Source organism: Rousettus aegyptiacus, unplaced genomic scaffold, assembly GCF_014176215.1.
Source record: "Rousettus aegyptiacus isolate mRouAeg1 unplaced genomic scaffold, mRouAeg1.p scaffold_m13_p_5, whole genome shotgun sequence".
Classification (NCBI taxonomy): domain Eukaryota; kingdom Metazoa; phylum Chordata; class Mammalia; order Chiroptera; family Pteropodidae; genus Rousettus; species Rousettus aegyptiacus.
In genome coordinates this window covers 56,001,740-56,022,437 of record NW_023416308.1, presented here as the reverse complement: position 1 = coordinate 56,022,437, position 20,698 = coordinate 56,001,740, and the positions used below count along the sequence as shown (strand labels likewise).

Here is a 20,698-nt window from a genome sequence, read left to right as displayed (position 1 = left end):
GACATTACGCTTTTCATGAAGCATCTCCTTGGTGATCTGTCATTGCAGCGCACGGGTCAACATGAACAGTGACCTCTCAAGCTGCCCTGGAGAGTGAGCATCCTGAAGGGCCACAGAGGATTTGAGTATCCCGTCCTCCAGGTAGACTTCCACACACACTGCCTTTGCTCAGGTACCGTGGCTTCTTTGCCAGGTCACCATTCTATTTTTTGGGGGGGAAAGGATGGGGGCGAAGGGAGGTATATTTTGTAGAGCTTTTCAACAAATAGATAGCTGTATCAGTAAGTTTACAGTCTTTTTAGTGATTAAAAATCATATTTATTTGGTGATCAAGATTAACTTATTAATGTTATCTACCTACATTGTAGAATATGTTTCAACTGTTAAAGATTTTAGCATGTCTTTACCTGTTTCTTAGAAGAATTATGTTTGCATAGTGTTTTATAGTGTGCAAAGGAATTATATAGGCACTATTTCATTTAAACACAGAGCTCTTTGTTGAAGTATTCATTGCTTGATAGGTTAAGACATTGAGTTTCAGAGAATTGAAGATAGACTACTAAGATCACAAAGCATTACGTTTCAGGGAAATGACAAACCTATCTTAAAACTGAGTGGAGTACCGCTGTTTGTTTTACTACATGTATTTGGGTGCTATCAACAACCATTTGAAATTGGTTCTTAGACTATCTCTAGGTGATTCACAGATATGCATGATATGGTTTACTAGTTACCTCCATTCTTACAAATATACCTGAACCTTTTATTAAATAGATTGTTACTGTTTCATACTTTTTAGAAATTCATAGTAATAGTTATCCTTTAATAAATAAATACAACAAACACACCAATATTTGGAAATTTAACTAAGCTAAATGTAAATACTCTTTGGCTAAACTAATATGGATATCACGTATTAGCTTCTACACCTCAGAATTTGTTGCATAATTCACAGATTTTCACTTTAGTTATTTTATATTTTTTCAAGTTTTGTGGTAATTCAGATAATATGTTGCTTACTATGCATAATTTCAACAAGTGAGATATCATTTAGGAACTTGAATAACTTTATAATAATAGTTTGGCTGTAAATCATTTTAAAAAATCACAAAAATCTAACCACTCTTTGACATTGATCCAAGTTCTTAAAATTATTCTTTTCTTCATTGAATTTTTCATGACTATAAAGTTTCACTGAGAACACTGGATCTTTGAAGCATTGCGATCATTAGGAAATGTGTAAATAAGATTTGTGAAGATCAAAATAAATTTGACAAGGAAAAACATATCCTCTGTTCTGTATCATCCAGGTTGGTCAGATTTAAATCATATATAAGAAAAATAATTCTGTGATGCATTTTTGCTAAAGTCATTTTAACAAATTAAGGAAGAATTCCTTTTAAAAATGTAAATATGAATTCTATGAGTAATGTGATATATACTGCATTTTTTCTTTGTCCAGCTCATGACCCAGCTTTGTGTTTTCTAACAGAAATACTTAGTGCCTATATCTGTCTCACCTTTAAATAAGGATGAGATGGTTATTGATCTTAACCTGCTGATATATAAGGTTTAAAACATAAAGAATGGAAGATTAGAAGTAGAAGAGACATTAAGGCATCAATTTTATCAGAACTATATAGTAAGTATAATTATGAAAATATGGAGAATATGAATTTATCCTCAAAATTCTAACCATTAAAAAACACTTCTTGTCAAGCTATTTGGAGCTACCCTGAAGCTACAAGTCAAATCAGAGACACTTTGTCTTTCAAGAATGATGCATTTATCATATTTCATATAATGTTGCAGCACAGGCTGTGGTTTCACCGGAAAATTGCCTTTTTTCCCCCAGAAGCTTTTAATAGTTTCGTTAGTGATTCCAAAGCCAATTCATTTTGAGGAGGCTTAAACAGGCAGTCATTTATTAATATTTATCATTTTAAGTTTCTTAATTTTTCAAATAAAAACTATTACAAAACATTTAATATGTATACTAAAAATATAATTTAATTTGAATAAAAGGTGGCACAAATTTTTTTTTTTTGGAAGAACAATAGTGCAAGAAGTTTTTTTTCAAATTTAATGAACTACTCTGAACCTCTATTTCCTTTTCTGTACACTAGAACTGGTTCTATTTAGCTTGCAAAGATTATTGTTGAGAGCTAGAGATAATATAAGTAAAGCTCTTCCCTAGTATAAGTCCTGGTACACAGTAACTACTCAAATAAGTGGCAGCTAAAAAAAAAAAAACAATAATACTTATTGAAAGCATATTGATTACTAATCTATAATAAATATAAATTGGTATTAACACAGATTAAAAGAAGTAGAAGCAGTGCAATTTTATGAATGAAGAATGAATATATATACACATAATATTTCATTGATGCTAGGGACGTCAAGGAAGGGTTTTCATACAACTAAGTGTAACTTCCATTTGTCTGATGGCATTGTAAGACAAAATGAATTATAAGATGCATCCTGGCTTTACAGATTTTAAAATGCGAGAAATCAGTGAAAACAAATGATAGTTGGCTTCTGTCATAGGAAGAAAATGATAAAATACAACTAGCAAATCAAGAATTGTGCTACCAATCTTACCTACATGATGGTTAAAAATGGTTAATGTTGGATTTTATTTTATTTTCCTTTAAACATGTTCACTAATCTGACTCATTTTATTTGGGGAAAAAATGGAATATTTAAGATTTCTAGGATGTCTGTCATGTGTCAGGACTAGGACTACAAAAAACAATATTTCTCAAAACAAGGACATTAGTTTTTTGTCCCATAGTAATTTTTGAGATATAAACAACATCAAAGTTCTTTAATGCTAACTGAATAAAATTTTAGATTTACTATTTAAACAGTTTTGTTACAAATAGATTTTCCAATATTACTATTTTATTAAGTATATGTAATCAATTCAAAAATTTTCTCTCTTTTGTTATATACTTCTTTTCAAAGAAACATTATTTATTGGGGAGAGGGAGAGAAGTTGATATATATTTGATTAGTCCAATCTGCCTTAATAAAAAACTGTCTCAGGTATAGGAATTGAGGAATTGTGGCTACTCCGGGTACATAGTTTTATTGATTTATATGTGATCGTTTTTCATTTGTAACAGTCCATCCTTAATCTTATTTGCTGAAAAATTTACTTTGAGTACCATGCTATTGAATTTCACATGATGTACAAAAATCAAAAACTACTATGCTTATGAGTTTATGGAAGATAAAAATCTAAATGTGTTCTGAATTCTTCATCATTTATTAATGAAAAAGCCACTCAAGTTGGACAAAACACCTAGAGAGCGTGCACTTACCAGGTACTTTACTTATACTAATTCATTTAATACTCTCAACAACCCTGTGAGAGAGATACTATTATTATGTCCATTTTACAGCTAAGGAAACTGAGTCAGAGAGAGGAAATAGTTAGCAAAACGTGCAGCCCAGAAGCAGACTGAGATGGTTAGGTGGTCTCCAGAACATGTGCTCTTCAACACTGCTATATGCTTCTCTTACATCACAGCATAATTATGGGCAACTGATTTAATTCAGACATGAAAATACTTCGCTTTTTCATAGAGGGTGTCAGTTTAGTTTATGAATTCCAAACAACTCAAAAAAAAACTGATCACAGATCTCTGCATTTATAAAAGTATTATATTTTCTCGAATTAGACTGTTTATAAAATGAAATTTGGCCTCATTTGATCAGGTAAATAGAATGTTCTACCATTTAAATAAAATGTTGCTTTTAAAAAGTAGGTAGAATGATACATATACTCTGTAGCTTGTTATAGAGACTGATGACACCAGAGAAGAGTCTTACATGTATTTATACCCATGGCCATTTATCACATTTTCCCTTGTTCATTAAATAGTTAAATGTAAGTTAGAAAAACTCCACAAACTATCAAAATCTGATATTTACAAAAACATAGCATATTGTTTTATAGGCAAACGTGTTTCTTTACATCATTTAAGTTTGTAAGTCTGAATATGAAAACATGTTTAAAAACTAAAATAACATTGAAGAATAAATGAAATAATTTTTTTTTAGTGTTACAGGAACATTTTTAGGGCCAAATAATCCAATAAAACTTTCTGGTTTCTCCAGTCTACTCTAAATGAAGGTGATTGAATAAGAAAGAAGTATATTTAAGTTTCAAACAATATTTGACACCTTTATCACCTGGAAATTAAAAACAAATCTGTTATACTCTTTTATCTTTGTGTCTCCAAATTCCTAGCATTTAAGGCCTTAAATAGGTTCTTATACATTCTTATAAATGAGGTTCCTTATACATTCTAGGCACTTACTTTATTTACTAAAGGAGCATTATTTGCATATATTTTTATTATATTGGAATATATATAAAATATAAATTATATCCCTAGTAATGAAACCAATGCACAATAATAGTCTGAAATACTTTGTTATTAGCAAGTAGATTACATTCTCTTTCACTTTAATGTTAAGTGCATTAAAGTTCACATGAAAATTTATAATATTTGTATAAAAATATTAACCTTTTTACTTTACCAATGTAACAAAAACAACATGTTATTCAATCTTACGAGATATCAGTTGAGTGCTTTGTCTCCATGAAGAATTGATTCGATTCAATTTAACTGTCTGAGAATCATGCCTTGCTCATTCAAATGTACACGCAGTAATGCAATGCCAAACCATCCATATTAATATTCCACTTTACGCCATCTCACTGTTGTACAAACTGAAATGTTAATTATGAATTTGAAGTGACTGGTAAAGGAGACATGTGCTGATGATTGTTAGGTATCTTGTATATGACTGTATGTAATTGTATTGAGGTTTGGAAGCCCTAATTCGTTAATAAAGATATGTATAGAAATGAGTTGTTTTTTTATTATCACATAGAAAAGTAATAAGAACTAGTGGTAAATTACTTTTTAAGGAAACATTATTTGAAGATGATTGATTTCAGACCACCAGCTGATTTAACGTAAGACACTTGTCAAGTGGAGCAGACTCAGTTCTGTCGTGTGAATCACAATATATTTTGTCCAAAATCCACCTTTCATTTAAAAGCAGAGATTAGATTGAAAATAAGTATATGATAATGATATTAGGTGCCCGCTATCACCTAATTTTTACAGCTTTGCATTTGTCACCGAACCGTCATCTGGTAATCAGTGCCAGGCATATATAGTTGGAGGGAGAATCTCACTTTCTTGACAAGAACCTCAGTTGAATTTCCAGTGTACTTTTAAACATTGTCTTCTCTCAGAAATGAGGAATGAGGTGTATGAAACTGGACTCAAGAAGTACATAAGGGCTAAATATCTTTAACAGTATAAGCCTGGTGTAAGTACTTAGTGTTCTACTATTTACTCAGTACTAGCGATGGGAATCAAAAGAGGGAAATGTTACACTAGTTTTATTAACAAAGAACAGAGTAGATAACTTCAAACATTTCACCAATTTCAACTAAGAAAGTGTAAACATCAATTATGTACAAAGAAGTCTGCTAAATATTTCAAGTGGAGTATAAAACATTAGACTGAAAATAATATTTGATTATGTTGTTATGAGTCCACTATCACCAAATTTTTACAGCTGTGTTTTTGTCACTAGCCAGTGCAAGAACTATTAGGCATACACAGATGGAGGAGGATCTTACCCTCTTGACCGAAAATCTCATTTGAGTTTTCAAAGCACATTAAAATAATATATTCATTGAAATATATTAACCTTTGTGTTTTTCTTTTTATCACCTGACCCTTTTCCTGCCCATTTGGAAGCAGCCATGCTGCCCCAAGGAGAATTAGGATTGTTATAGCAGAAATGCTTAAAGAAAGTCAATGTTCAGTTCTGACTTCCACATTTGGTCTTTGAGATCCAAAGCAAGATAAATCTGGAGAATGGGGCTTTCTTAAGAAAGAGAGAGAAAAAAGTCTTCTAATTCTCAAAGGTACCCTCCAGAGGTAGACTCAGAGAGTTACTAGGCATAGATAAAGAGAACTCAGTCGAAGACCCAAGGGAAGCCTCTGACAGACAAGAAGAGGAAATGAGAGGCTTCTGTGATTCAGAAGGATGAGGTAGGGTAAAGAGGTCAGATGACAGTGTCCCAGTTTTGAAGGAGGTGGAATGGGCAACAAAACATCCAGACAAATAACAGGAAGTCCAGGTATATTGTGACTTTTGTTCATGGCAGTAAAATCTATAAACATCTCAAGCCTGGATTCACCATGGTGCCAGCTGAGTGGGTGCTTACTTAGCAGCTAGTGGTGAGCCACAGTTCTCCTCAAGAGGCAAGGAATCCTCACCCAAAGGCCAGATGGGGAAAAAGGCTGGGCCTAAGAAGGATGTGCTGAATCAGCAGAGAATGGAAGGTATCAAGTTAGATAAGTTACAGCTGCCTATAGTACTGCAGAAGAGGGAACAGATGAGTCTATGGGTCATAGACTTGACTACGAGACGATAGCACGGCAAAGGATTAGCAAGGGCAATGAGGACAGGAGAGAGAAACCCCCTTCTCACTGCCTTCACGCAATAAGCTGCTTTTTCTTCCTAGCTGCCATTGATTGATGGAAGTAAAAAGGAAGAACAGCCCTTGATGGAAATTGAATGAGGTAATAGAAACAAAGCTCTTTGAAACTAAAAGGATGGATTTATTCTTAACTGCCAGATTTGCTTCCCATTCTGTCAGTCACAAGACTCTACATTTTGTGAATAATTCATGAAGTCAAGACCCCTTACATAGAATTAAGCATTGTGTGTGTGTGTGTGTGTGTGTGTGTGTGTGTATACACCACTTTGTAGTTATACTGGATAACGGCATTTGAAGAAGGAATCTGTACAGTGGATATGTTTATTTTTTTATTAGCTTAACACAGCTCAGTTTCCGTTTCTCATTTGCTGAATCTAGTCTAACTTTTGTGCACAGACTAGGACATTCAATAAACATGCAAAGTTGTGTGTGTGGGGGGGAGGCATAGAGATTGTTTGGATAGATAGATTCTTGAACTTGGTAAACTAAGTTTACTAGTTTTTATTGTCTGCCTTGATAAAAAATCTGAAATTTCAACACGGTAGGAGAATAGATATCTGACCTTGTGTTTGATAATTTATATGGCACATTTAACCTACGCTGAGAAATTCTGTCCATGCTTTTAAGTTATGTTTTTAAAAACCTCTAGAAAATTAGGGAGGAGGTTTTTATCATCTCCAACTTACGTTTATGACCATCGTTTTTCACCAAAGTATTGCAACTTCCTCAAAAAGGCTCTGCCTCCAAAATTAACCATCTCTAACTCTATTTTCCATGTTACAGGGAGAGTGAATTTTCTTATATACCAATCTGAATTATATAGCTCTCCTGCTTATAAAAGAATTAAGACTGCACAATTTAACAATGCTGTACAAGACCATTGACGTTCTGGACCTTGTTTTTTTCTTTATCCTCATCACCAACCCCACCTCACACTCATTCTCATCATCAAGTTTGTTAATATACTGTTACCTCTGTTCACAATCCTCTTCTCTCCCTGACTTTGACATCTCCTCACTTTGCATACTCACTTAATTCCTAGACCACTTTCAGATCATGGCTTAGACCTTTTTCTGAGATGCCTTTTCCCACTCTTTAATTCGAGCCATGTGCTCCTCTTAGGTATTTCTATAGCTCCTTGTATTTTCTTCATCCTGGTATATCATAACTATTTACCTATCTCTAGTCTTCATCCAACTGCAAACTCAGAGAAGGTGGTAACTAATGTATTCACTGGTTATCTCTATGACCTGGCAAAGTGATTGGCACACAACACAGAAAATGCTTCATACTTAGTTGTCGATGATTAAAATGATGCCTAACGTAAGACATTTTAACTTTGCAAAAAAAACATGTTTTTTTTTTTGTTTCAGGGCTCATTTTTCTTCTATTAACATAGAGAAGTGAGAGATGGTTACTTTATGTTGACTGCTTTCTGTTAACATATTTATAGCTTCAGAGTTGAAAAGAAAAATTTGGTCCTAGCTTCCTTCCTTCCTCCCTCCTTTTTTCTCTCTTCTTCCCTCCCTCCCTCCCATTTTTTCTTTAATCTTTCTTATTTCTCTTTTTCTTCTTTCTTTTTAAGTACTAAGATACCCAATTAATTGGCATAAGTCTCTAAATAGAGACTCAGTGAATTTTTCCCCCTAAACTTGTAGCCTTATATTAGAAAATGAAGAACTTTCTTAAGAAGCAAAAAGCGAGCCCATGAGCACATTTATATTTTATATGTTTAGATAGTAAGTGGTAATTTCTATAACATTTAGTATTATCACTATGGATAATCACTGATGTTTTATATCATCTATATGAATGCTTGCTCAATAATCAAGTGAAAAATATTTAAGCTACTATTTAGAGGAACTCCCCATTTCACTTTTGTAAGTCATATTTACTCCTTCCAAAATACAAAGAGCTTTTATATTTTCTTCTGGTTTTTTCAAATTTCAGTGGAAAGCTTTTTCAAAACTTTGCTCTGATTTTTCTGGTGACTGTGTACATATCAAAAAAAGTTAAAATACACAGAATAGTCCAGTCATAAGGAGATACTTTATTGGTTTAAGTAATGAATTTGAAAGAATAACAAGTGAAAATCACTTTCTACCCCTAGTTATCTCAACTACAGGGGTTATCATTTTAAGTTAACTCTGGATAGAATTTTTATCTTATGGAGAAAAAAGCAGAGCTGCATATCTCTGTCTTGACAAGAATACAGTATGCTTGTATTAACTTTCCATAAATGTTTTTGGCCTTCCTCATGAGTTTTAAAGCCCTTAGAAGAATAAGACTTACTTTTATATAATGTATTATGATCTCAGATCTCTGGCTCTTAACCTAGTTTAGGAAAACTATGATAGATATCCATTGATTATTTTGTGATTATAACCTCCCCCCAATTTTGTATCTACTAGGTTAAAGCTGCATACAAAAATAAGAAATCGGTGTGGGCATAGTTGTTATGCTGCTCAGCAACTCAAATTGATGTCTTTGAATAATAAAATATGAACACAATAAAACATTTCTTGACAGTTTGGTGGGGAGATTTAAGCTTTTCTGGGAGGAGGTAGTAAACAGTATTTTTAGTGACGAAAAGTTTAAAACCACTGCTTTCTATAAACAATTCACAACAAAACCTCACAGGTAAATATAAACATCATAGAAAAAAGATGTTAAGCTTTATAAAAAATCAACTACAGGAAAACATACTTAAGTGGGTTTCATTTAGAATAATTTATTCGCTAAATTGGATACATCAGGGTTTGATGTATCGACCACTTTCAAATCATTATAAAATAAGCTACAATGTCTTGACAACTCTACAATACCATTTAAATATTTTGTTCATATCTAACTATTGACCATGATGCTGATGTCACACTGCAGAGTTAATAATATCATATACTTTCTTTAAAGCAATGGACAGTGTATGCTTTCTTAGCTGCTTATTTCACATTTCTCTGGAAGCGCTTTGTCAGTTAAAGCTTTGAACTAGCTTAAAAGTAATGCCTTCCTCATTTCTCCATGAGTAAAAAGAAAGCAAACAAACTCATGTTTGACTGTAAGGTCAGCATGACATAAAGCAACAAGAGCCATTAAATTGAAAATGAGGTTCACATTCTGGGACTAATCCAGCATTCCTGCAATGGTCTTCCAAACTCCACAGCTGCATAAGGCTGTGGACAAGCCTAGGCCCAGCATCCAGGCATGTGCCTGGAGCTCTCCTTGGAATGTGGTCAACTCCAAGGAGAAGAACAGATCCCCGCATGTTTTGCCTTGCTTTGACTATAAGATATTCAGACAATGTATAAAGCTCTGTTATGAAGGAAAGGCTGCTATTTAGCTTATCAGCAACACTTCTAAAATTCTTAAATCTTCTCTAATGTCAGGGAGGACAAACTATTAAAGGAAACTTTTGCTTATTTTCAAGTTTTTCATGGCCACATTGTTTTAGGCTTAACTCTGAAGATGTTAAGTTCTATTAGTCCTAGGTAATTTATGGTCTGTAGGTCCTTATTTTTGAGTTTTAAATGAGGATGTGATCCAACCTGAATTCAATTATCTAGGCCCAGTTTAGCCTGGATTCATATTATGGATGTAGATTAATCTAGGTTGGATAAGATTCCATAATATTGGGTGAGTAGTCATTTATTTTATTGCTTTTTCTTCCATTTTTGGATTTGATAAGGACCAGGGAGTGTGGAATAATGGTACATTAAATAGATGGCAGATACAAGGTAGAGATAGCGATTGTCTTTTTCAATAAAACTTAGAGTAAGGAAAAAAACAGTGAAATCACAGACTCCAAGTGATATTTCCATTAAAATCATCACATGACTTAATCAAGTGAGGATAAGCAATTTAGGATCTGGCAAACCTTTGCTAGATTATCTGGCTGTGTATTTCCTGTAGAATTTAAGAGGTGTGGAAATTCCCTATATCCAATGGCATTTTAAAAGCCATACTTTGGGGAAAAGTTGTCATTTCTTGGGTCATCTGTTTGTCCATTTCACTTTATCAGTGAAGATATGGTTGTTGAGTTGTTGAATACAAAAATGAGACAACTTAAAATTAAAATTTTTTTTTTCTTTGAGTTTTGAGTTTTTGTTATATACAGTGCTCTGGAGATTGTAAAGGTGTAAAGAGTAAGTGTAGATGAGAAAAATTGTTCAGTAATTCACAACAAAAACTACATAAATAGCCATCTCACCAAAGGAATGCAAGATATCATATGAAGGCAGACAAGATCTCTTGTGGACAGTTTGTATCATACTCTTCTTATGATAGGAATGTTATTTTTTGGCTTGATGACTTCATCATGATTTCTAGACCAACTGTTCCATTTTGTAACATTACTACCATTAGTAAAAATAATCTAAGCAGGTAGTATATAGCTTAGAATTTTGGAGGGGTTGTGTTCTATCAAGCTATCAAGCTCTCTGTATTTTAAAGAGATATTCAAAAGTCAAAATCAGTATCATTGTTCTTATTTACAATGAAAGGGTGATAGGCTCTTTAGATTTCTGATAAGCAGGCCCCAAACTCAAAAGGCTATACCTTTCAGAGAAAAGAATTCATTGAATACTTCTAACTCTAGTTTCAAATCAAATCCATCAAATTATTCATATGTACATAGAAATAGCAAAAGGCAACTTCATTTTCTGGACTCTTTGGTTTTACTATAGCATATACCAGATTAATTTGATAAAATAATAGCTGGAACTTTAGCCTAATGAAAAATAATACTAGCCATTATTACTTTTGAATACCTGTATACTCTTTTGTTTTCTATTGATCACAAAACAAATGGGCAAAAGGCAAGTTTATTAAAGAGGTTAAATGGCTTGCTCAAGCTCATTCAGCTAGTAAATAGCAGAGAAGTGGAGCATGGGCCTAGGTCAGCCCTTTGCTGCACAGTAGCCACCATCAAATATCATTGCATTTATGGATAGCTTAGAAGTTAAAGGTTGACATGTTTGGCAGAAAACATGTGCCAGTTGTATTTGTATATCATCTGTGCAGCAATAAATAAATTTAACATTAAATAGAAAAATTATAGCATTGGCTAAAGCATCATGTTTTTAAATGAAAACAAAAAAAAATGTTATAAAAACTGATAAAGGCTTTGGACTCAAATGGCTTCTCAAAATTTTTTAAGGGAAATAGTTTCATTAATTCAATAATCTATTTCCATGATATTCAAGTATTTTCTGACATATAACCTGTCTTATGATTTAATTTCACCTTAGCACAAACAGAAAGAACATGACATATAAAATAAAAGTTATGATGACGACATAGAGATGGAGACATTAGTAGGCAACAATTTGAAGAGGAAAAGATTTAGAGGCTAGATGTCTTCTATCTGATGTTAAAAAAAAAAGCTTTTTTTTTTTAAAGCTTTACCCGAAGTATTAATTTCTAGTATTTAGATATCTACATTATGAATCAACATCAAGAATATCAAACATTCTTATGAGGTTTCAAAACAATAACAAAAACAACAAAACCTAACTCTCCTGGTCACCATATTCTGTTCCCCCACAGGTGAGTGAAATCAAGAAATTTTAAAATTATGTAAAAAAATTGTCTTATGTTGGAGTTTAAATCTATGCTGGTGAAAAAGGATTTTTGTCATCAAAATATTATTTTAATTCAAAGTAAAAAGAATCAGATAATGAAATGACCATACCATTAACTGTTCTCTTAGGCTCATTACTTGAGTGTGAAAGGTTAACGACATTGTTTTTATTTTTTATTGTTTTGGATATACTTATAATCAAAACAAGAAGAGATCTCACAAAGAAGAAAAGGTGAAAAAAAAGAGAAGGGATGGAGATAGGGACTATGGGAATAGAAAGTGATAAAATCATGTGTACTGACTGACATGTGTGTAGCAATGTAATAAAAGAATGTTCTCCATGGTGATACTAAAAATAGAGAACATGCCATGGAACTCTTAGTCAAGGAAAGCTATCATCCCACCTCAAAGTGCCTCCCAGACTTGTAGTGAGTCAAAATTGTAGAACACACTGTTATAATTCAAACGTACACAAATTGACTGCTGAACCTCAAGAAGAAGCAAATCACTGTCTGGTAAATAAATGCAGGGAAGACATTACAAGAATGATGTTTGGCTGGTCTTGAAAGTTGAGATATAAATGGGACTGGTATCAAAGAGGGAAAAATCAGGCAGAAAATTGAGGGTAAAAAGATTTACATGGCTGGCATATAAGATGAATGTATGGCAGTGTTGGATAAAGAGAAGCAAGTTATAAGAAGTGATGCTTGAACACCATTTCTGAGTGCCTACTACGTGCTTGCACTAATGAGAAGAGTAGACCAATTAAAATATAATCTCTGAGGATAGAGCCTAGGTAAAGATATTTTTTAAAAGCAAAAGATCATTTTGAGATTCTAATGTGCAGCTGTGTTTGAGAATCACTATAATAAGTGACCGGAAGTCAATGAATGTTTTAAATGAGGAATTGGCATAATTAGATCCTTTTTAGGAAGATAACTTTGGCCTGGACAGTGGAGAATGAGTGTATGGACATATAAAAACTTTGAAGAACTGAATACCAGTCTAGCCTTATGTAATACAAATGTTTTCACAGAAAAGACATGTAGATACACATTCTAAAGAGTCTATTTTTATACTAATGTTGACTACTTGGAATATTTAGGTTAAATTCTTACTAAATGCTATAACCTAGAGTTACAAAATTTGCATATTATTAAATTGCCACATAGACCTGATGAACCCAAGCCAAGGGTCCTATTTGGAGCTTGTTTTAACACCCATTTCAAATGCTTTATGAGAATTCACTGTTTATAGATACTCATAGCTAAGTTTTTGTAAATTGAAGTTTTGGTAAGAAACAGTATAGTAACACTATTATGCCAATTTTTTAATCAGGTTAAACCACTTTATCTTGTTTTAAGGGTCACACTTGTATTCATTATTATTATTCTGTTGTTGTCTCTTAGTAAATTGTAAGTATTTATCAGTTGAAGGAAATGGATAATTAAAAATGCATCAAGAAATTAGATTTCAGTAAGTGTTTTCTATAGTTTGCAAAGTTGCTTTTTCTCATTAACTATGACTTTGCATAAGGTGGTGTATTTTATTTGTAAGATAATGTCCAATTTTAAGAAATGTAGAAAAAGAATTGGGTCTTCTAGTTTTTCTGAGTTGTTAATTATATAGATCATATTTATATGATCTCTCTATACATGATCTAATAAAAAGGCACATATATATGCCTAAAACTGGTATATATTATCTAGAAAAGAAAACAATAATCAGTTTCAATTAAATTTGACCAGTGCCATGAACTTGTTTCTTCATGCATGTGTATGTGTGTATGTTTCTTCTTGTATGTATGTGTATATGTGTGCATATATATGTGTGTGTGTATATATATATACACACACACACACATATATATACATATATATGTATATATATATACATATATATATATACACATATATATACATATATATATTCTTTTTAAAAAAATAGATCTCCAGTAACTTGCCTCAGAAAAGGATTCTAGTTTGTCTTCTAAAGTAATATTTTCAGTTCATACAACAATGTGAATTGTGTTTTCTAGTTATTTTAATTGGTTGTATTATTTGAAGCCAGTATCTAGTATTCCCTGAAGTATCTCTCTTAGAACTGGATCAAAGGCACTCAAAAAGTTTCAACTGTGTTTAGTCTAGTATGCTTCACTGAGTAGAAAAAGAATAATACGTTTTCCCTGCTTCCTCCCTTTTTTCTTTCTTTGATTTGAGATGTTAAGAAGCTCTAACCAAAAGGAACATTTTGTAAGATTTTCACCAGTGTTAAAGGTGTAAATGGGGAACCAGTAAGATTAAGTGACTTTCCACATGCCCCAAAATAAGTGATGGTATTAGGCCATAGATTCTTCCAACTTCCAATTTTGATTCATAATACTCTCAAAAAAGTTTAGTAAAAAAACTGCAAAACCCACAATACTTTGTCATAATGATATGGCTCTACTTAACTTTAGAGATTTGTTTCCAGTCTTGGAAACAGTCATATATATAAGCTATTTTTCCTAGTTTGAGGAACATCAACCTATTTCAGAGATTTTAAACTTTTCTCTATATTTTTTGCATTTAAAAACTCTTGAATATCTGATAAACGTTATAAATTTCCTTCTCACAAAAATGTATATACACTTATGTAGACAAAATTTTGCATACCATTTTAAAGGTTCATTTTGGAAAGTAATCGAGGAGACAACAGGAGCTACCTAGAAGGAACATATAATATAGCTTTTTAGCATTACATATAAGTTTTTTTTCTCTAAAGATTTGTTAGATGCAAAAGTTAAAAATCTTCACCTAAACAGCATGAAATAATATGGATTAAGATCCAGTTTACTTTAACCATCAATTTTGGTAGTTTTTCAATTTTGTAAACTCTTAAAACATAGATACACAAAAACACTTAAAAATTCTAATTTTACTGTATAAACAAAAGCAAAACCTTACAATTTTCTCTGGAATTTACATGGTATGATATGTTATGAATGTAAGGCTTTAATAACATTGTAAAAACTTGAGATCTCATAATCTTGACTCAAACTAAAACAGATATACTCCAAATTTAATTTTTTAAAGGTAAAAATGACATTCACTTTGTATGAAAGTAAAGATGTTTCACCATCCCTGCCAAGATTTTGGGTAATTGTGCGGCAATAACTTCAGACATCATTTCTGGAAATTCAATACTCAGTGCCCGGGCCTGAATAAATGTATTCAAGCAGTACAGATGAAGTTGTTTGACAAGCTGTTGGTTTAACAAATGGATAAGAAACATATAAGAAAAGTAATAACTTCATATACTGTTCAAACATGGCAACTTGTTTTTCTAATATAAATACTTGCTGTATTTTCTTCTTACTAAAATAAAAATATCTTCATCCATTATCTAGAATAATATGTAAAACATTACATAGTCATGATGAAACATTCTGATAGTTCAAAAAGATTTTTTTTTAATGAATGTTAATTCATATTGATCATCCCGTGGAATTGTGTTTTGGTGTATTTCTTTCTAGTGTTTTCCTTTTTATACATGTATGCACACATACCTAGGTACATATACAATATTCACATATGCATATATATTTTCAAAAATGCCATTCTCTTATAAAATGTCTATTAGTCTAGCTTTCTCACATAACATTATATTGACACTTTCTCTATCAATAAAAATAATCCAACATAACTAACTTTTTAATTTTTGTCAAGTAATTCATATACATAATTTTAAAAGTCAAATAGTACTGCACGATTTATAACAAAAACAGCAACACAACTATATGCCAATAAACTGGACAACCTAGAAGAAATGGAAAAAATTCTTAGAAACTTATAACCTACCAAGACTAATTCAGGAAGAAATAGAAAATCTAAATAGACCAGTTACTAGTAAGGAGAGAGAATCAGTAATCAAAAATATCCCAATAAAAAAAGCCAGGGCCAGGTGGCTTCACTGGTGAATTTTACCAAACATTTAAAGAAGGATTAACAGCAATGCTTCTTGAACACTTTCAAAAAATTGAAGAGGAGGGAACACCACAAAGACCCCCAAATAGCCAAAAAAAATACTGAGAAAGAAGAACAAAGCAGGACACATTCGATTTCCTGATTTCAAGCTATACAACAAAGTTATAGTAATTAAAACAGTGTGGTATTGGCATAAAAACAGACAAATAAATAGATCAATGGAACAAACTTAAGAGCACAGAAATAAGCCTAAGCAACTATTGACAAAGAAGTCAAGAACACTCAACACTTCAATAAATGGTACTGGGAAAATTGTATATTCACATGGAAAAGAATGAAACTTGACCCCTATCTATACCACTTATAAAAATTAACTTAAATAAATTAAAAACTTAAATATAAGACCTGAAACTATGAAACTCCTAGAAGAAACATTGGAAAAATGCTCCTTGGTAATGATTTTTTAGAAACCACACCTACAACATAAGCAACAAAATAAACAAACAAGTGAGACTATACCAAACTAAAAATCTTCACAACAAAAGAAACATTAACAAAGTGAAAATACTGTGAAGTGGGAAAAATATTTGCAAACCATATATCTGGTATGGGGTTATTATCTAAAACATAAAAAATTCATGTAATTCAAGTGCTAAAAAAAAAATCCAATTAAAAAATGGGCAAAGATCCTGAATAGACATTTTTGCAAGGGAGATATATATAAATGGCTGACAGGTACATGAAAAGATGTCATTAGGGAAACGCAAATGAAAACTACAAAGAAATATCAACTTCTTTTAGAATGATCATGATTAAAAAAAATAAGAGATGATAAATACTGGATATGGACAAAGGGAATCCTTGTGCACTACTGGTGGGACTGTAAGTTGGTACAGCCACTATAGAAAACCGTCTGGAAATTCATCAAAAAATTAGAAGTAGAACTACCATATGATCTAGCAATTCCACTTCTGGGACTGCATCCAAAGGAAATGAAAACACTAACTCAAAAGATACCCGCACTTCCATGGTCATAGCAGCAGTATTGACAATAGCCAAGACATGGAGACAACCTAAGTGTCTATCAATGAATGAATGGATAAAGAAGATGTATTGGAATATTATTTGGCCATAAAAAAAATGAGGAAATCCTACCATTTGAAACAAGGATGGACATTAAAGGCATGATGCTAAGTGAAATAAATAAGTCAAAGACAACTACTGTGTGAGCTCGTTGTTTTCTGGTTTCTAGTATTGCTGTTGAGAAGTTCAGCATCATTCTAAATCCTGAAAATTTGTATGTGACCTGTTTCTTTTCTTATTGGTATATTTTAGGATATTTTTTATAACTGATATGTTGAAATTTTATAATAGTGTGTCTTTGTTCAATTGTGCTGTGCCTGTACACTGGGCCATTATAGCCAGATAGCTCATATCCTTCAGTTTCAGCAACTTTTCCTTTATAATTTCTTACATAATGTCCTATCCCTGATTTTCTCTATTCTTCCTTTTGGAAATTCCTATTCATTGGAGAATGGAACCCCCTATATTAATAGTCTAAGTTTGCTAGCTCATATTTCTAACTTTCCATCTTTTCAAAATTTTTTTCTGAAAATTTTCTATTTATACTTTAGCCTATCTATTGAATTTTTAATTTCTTGTCTTCTATATTTAATTATCCAAAAGTAATTTTTTGCTAAATGTTCCTTTTGAAATGTGTCCTATTCTTCTTTCATGGATACAATATCGTTCTTATTTCTTCTAATTTCTTTAATTTTTTTTAAAGCTTTCTATGTTCTCTGCACTTTGTGCTTTTTCCTCTTTCTTTCTTTCTTTCTTTCTTTCTTTCTTTCTTTCTTTCTAAAAATTTTGCTTTATGCTTTTTATTTTAGAGACTTTACTAAATGGCTAATAATCCTTAGCTGTCTGTTTGTATTCAAAAGGAAGATCTCAAATATGACCTGGTGAGTGAATAGTGCTCGGTTGCTCATGGGTGCCACTATGCCAGCGGGAAGGTGGCTCAATATCTAAGATGGTCAACGGCTCACGACCAAAGTTACAGTGGAGGCTTCCCGGGCAGCGAGATCAGCCAAATGGAAAAGTCCTTGCCCTGTAACCCTACCGACATCTTGGGTCAAAACCTTTAAAAACTGCGCCTATACTCCAGACACGTGCGACTTCTCTGGCCCCTTCCCTGGGGACCAGTGAACCTCGCCTGCAGATCCTAATAAAGCCTGTTTCATACTTCGCTTTGGCTCAGTCTCACCCTCATTCTCATCTCCTCCGGCTGATCAGATACCTTCTTTTGTACCTTGACTGTCATTTAGTGTGGTTTCTAAACATGGCAGTAAAAGCTTTTATTCAGTGTCTTGATTAACTACATATAACTTGTTTTATAACTCCAGTTCTAATGTTGGGCATTTCTCAGGATTTTTTTTTCTCTTATATAAGCAATGTTACAGTGAATATCCTTGCATATATAACTTAAATATTTCCCTAATAATTTATTTAAGATAAATCCCTAAAAAGTGGAAATTTAAGAAGCAAATTTTAACTTTTGGTATATACTACCAGATTGTTTATTAGCATTGTGTAGGGGTTCAGAATGAGTCACCTCAAGATGTGCCTCTATGGTATGTGGATTATTTTGAGTGAAAGGCAAGCAAGACCCTGTACGCTCAAGATAAATTTCTTCTTCTTGTTATGGGTGGACAATTTTCCAGTAAGCTAGCATTAAGGATTCACTTTTGATTCTGTTAACCAGGGTGTGGTAATCTGATCAAGGATTCTGTTAACCAGGGTATGGTAATCTGATCAAGGAGATGCTGTTAACCAGGGTAATCTGATTGAGGATATGCTAACAGCCAACCGTTAACCAGGGTGTGGTGATCTGCTCAGGGATGTGCTGGTGGCTAAATAAACTGCCTCTTCTGGGAGCTTGGAGCTGATCTCTTCTAACCCTGCGTGGTGCAGAGTCAGTAGTCAGTTACCGGCCGGCTAATAAAGGCTTACAATTCATCTCGATTGGCTCTGTGGGTCTTGGATTTGATCGCACCACAACATTCTCACCCTTTAACTACCTAGAAAAATTTAAATTAGTGGTTTTGCCCATACTAAGAAATTATCAGAGATAACATTTGGACTTAACTACATGGCAGGGCAAACTACCAATTACCTAACATCTGCAATTCTTATTGCCCTGCAATGACCTTCTTCACCTGTGAAGCCCCAAGGTTCCTTACCTCATCCTTAGCTCAGAATGCCATATATATCATTTAAATTTCTGTTCTTGAACCTCTCATGTATGTGGAGTTCCCATAGGTATGCAATTAAATTTGGTTATTTTCTTATAAAATGTTTCATGTATGTTTAATTATTAGACTAGACAAAAGAACCTTGAAGGGCAGAGGAAAATTTCTTCCTCCCCCACAATTATTATTAACTTATAATTCCATCTAAATTGATATGAAAGTATCATTTTCCACATTCATACCTTTGCTATACATCTATATCTATATCTATATCTATAATCTATATCTATATCTATATCTATATATATAATCTTATCTGACTTAAGGCAAAATATTTTGGAACATATTCAGGAAAATGTATCACAATTCCTATAAACCATTAAATTACTCTCAAATTATATAAATACTGGGAAAAGGATAGTTGAATGATCTACATTGAAAATAATGAATTCTGAATATGAAAATATTGTTTTAAAATATGAGTACAAATATAAATTTGAAGAAACTATATGAAATAAAATTTAGATTTAACATTTAAAAATAGAAATTCAGAAAATCATTGGTATTCTGAAAAACAAAAATACTTACATCATGCAAGCTATCAAGAAACTTCGTAAGTTGATAAAAACGCTGTGAACTAGGGACAACTGCTTTTTGCCTCAAACCAATTGCCTTGATGAGCTCTCTAATGTAGTTTGATCTCATTTCTTCAAACTGGTTTTGACTTCTTAGTCCCTCCAAAGGAACTGTAAAAAGACAATTACAAGTGTCAGTTATGTTTAAAACTGTTAGGTCAGGGGGAAAGGGGCCAGCCTCTAGGCTTCCCAGTTTGACATCTGAAACTGGACAAGGACCCACCCTAAAGCCCTGGCACCACCGCTAATCTGCCACCACCCTAATCCGGATGCTCAATTGACATTCCCCATTCTATACTCTAGCCCCACACCACCACCCTAATCCGGATGCTCAATTGACATTCCCCATTCTATACTCTAGCCCCACAGAAGCCGGCTCTCCCATCCCAGGGCGTGACTTCTCTGGTCCCCCTTTCCTCGGAACCAGAGAACCTCGCCGGGGAGTGCTCTCCCAATAAAGGCTTGCTTTTAAAACTTCTCTGGGCGTGTCACACGTTTACCTTACAAAAACGATGACACATGCAATTTATAATATTAATTTCTGAGCTGTATGATGACTTCTTTTGATATGTAACTCTAGGTACAAACATCTTAAATAGAAAATAGTGTTATTGATAGTTTTAGGACAAGGAAATTTCTAGTTCTCTGGAATATGATAAATAAGTAAGTTAAAGAACATTTCAGCTGACTTATTTTAGAGTTGAGTCAATGTATTATGCATTTAA

General features: G+C 32.8%; 1 protein-coding gene across 8 annotated transcripts in view; it reads right to left on the bottom strand.

Annotated features, from left to right (window-relative positions):
* The window catches only part of PGR (progesterone receptor), a 126,813-nt gene that overhangs the window by 30,077 nt on the left and 76,038 nt on the right, over positions 1–20,698 (bottom strand). For 3 of the 8 annotated variants that reach the window (XM_016134012.2, XM_016134014.2, XM_016134013.2), the window contains exon 7: positions 19,927–20,084. In XM_016134012.2, the coding sequence (XP_015989498.2) occupies positions 19,927–20,084 (158 nt within the window). Of the gene's footprint in view, positions 1–14,034; positions 15,366–18,999; positions 19,048–19,926; positions 20,085–20,698 lie in introns of those variants that run through there. The other 5 variants (XM_016134010.2, XM_016134015.2, XM_016134011.2 and 2 more) reach the window with 4 other exon arrangements.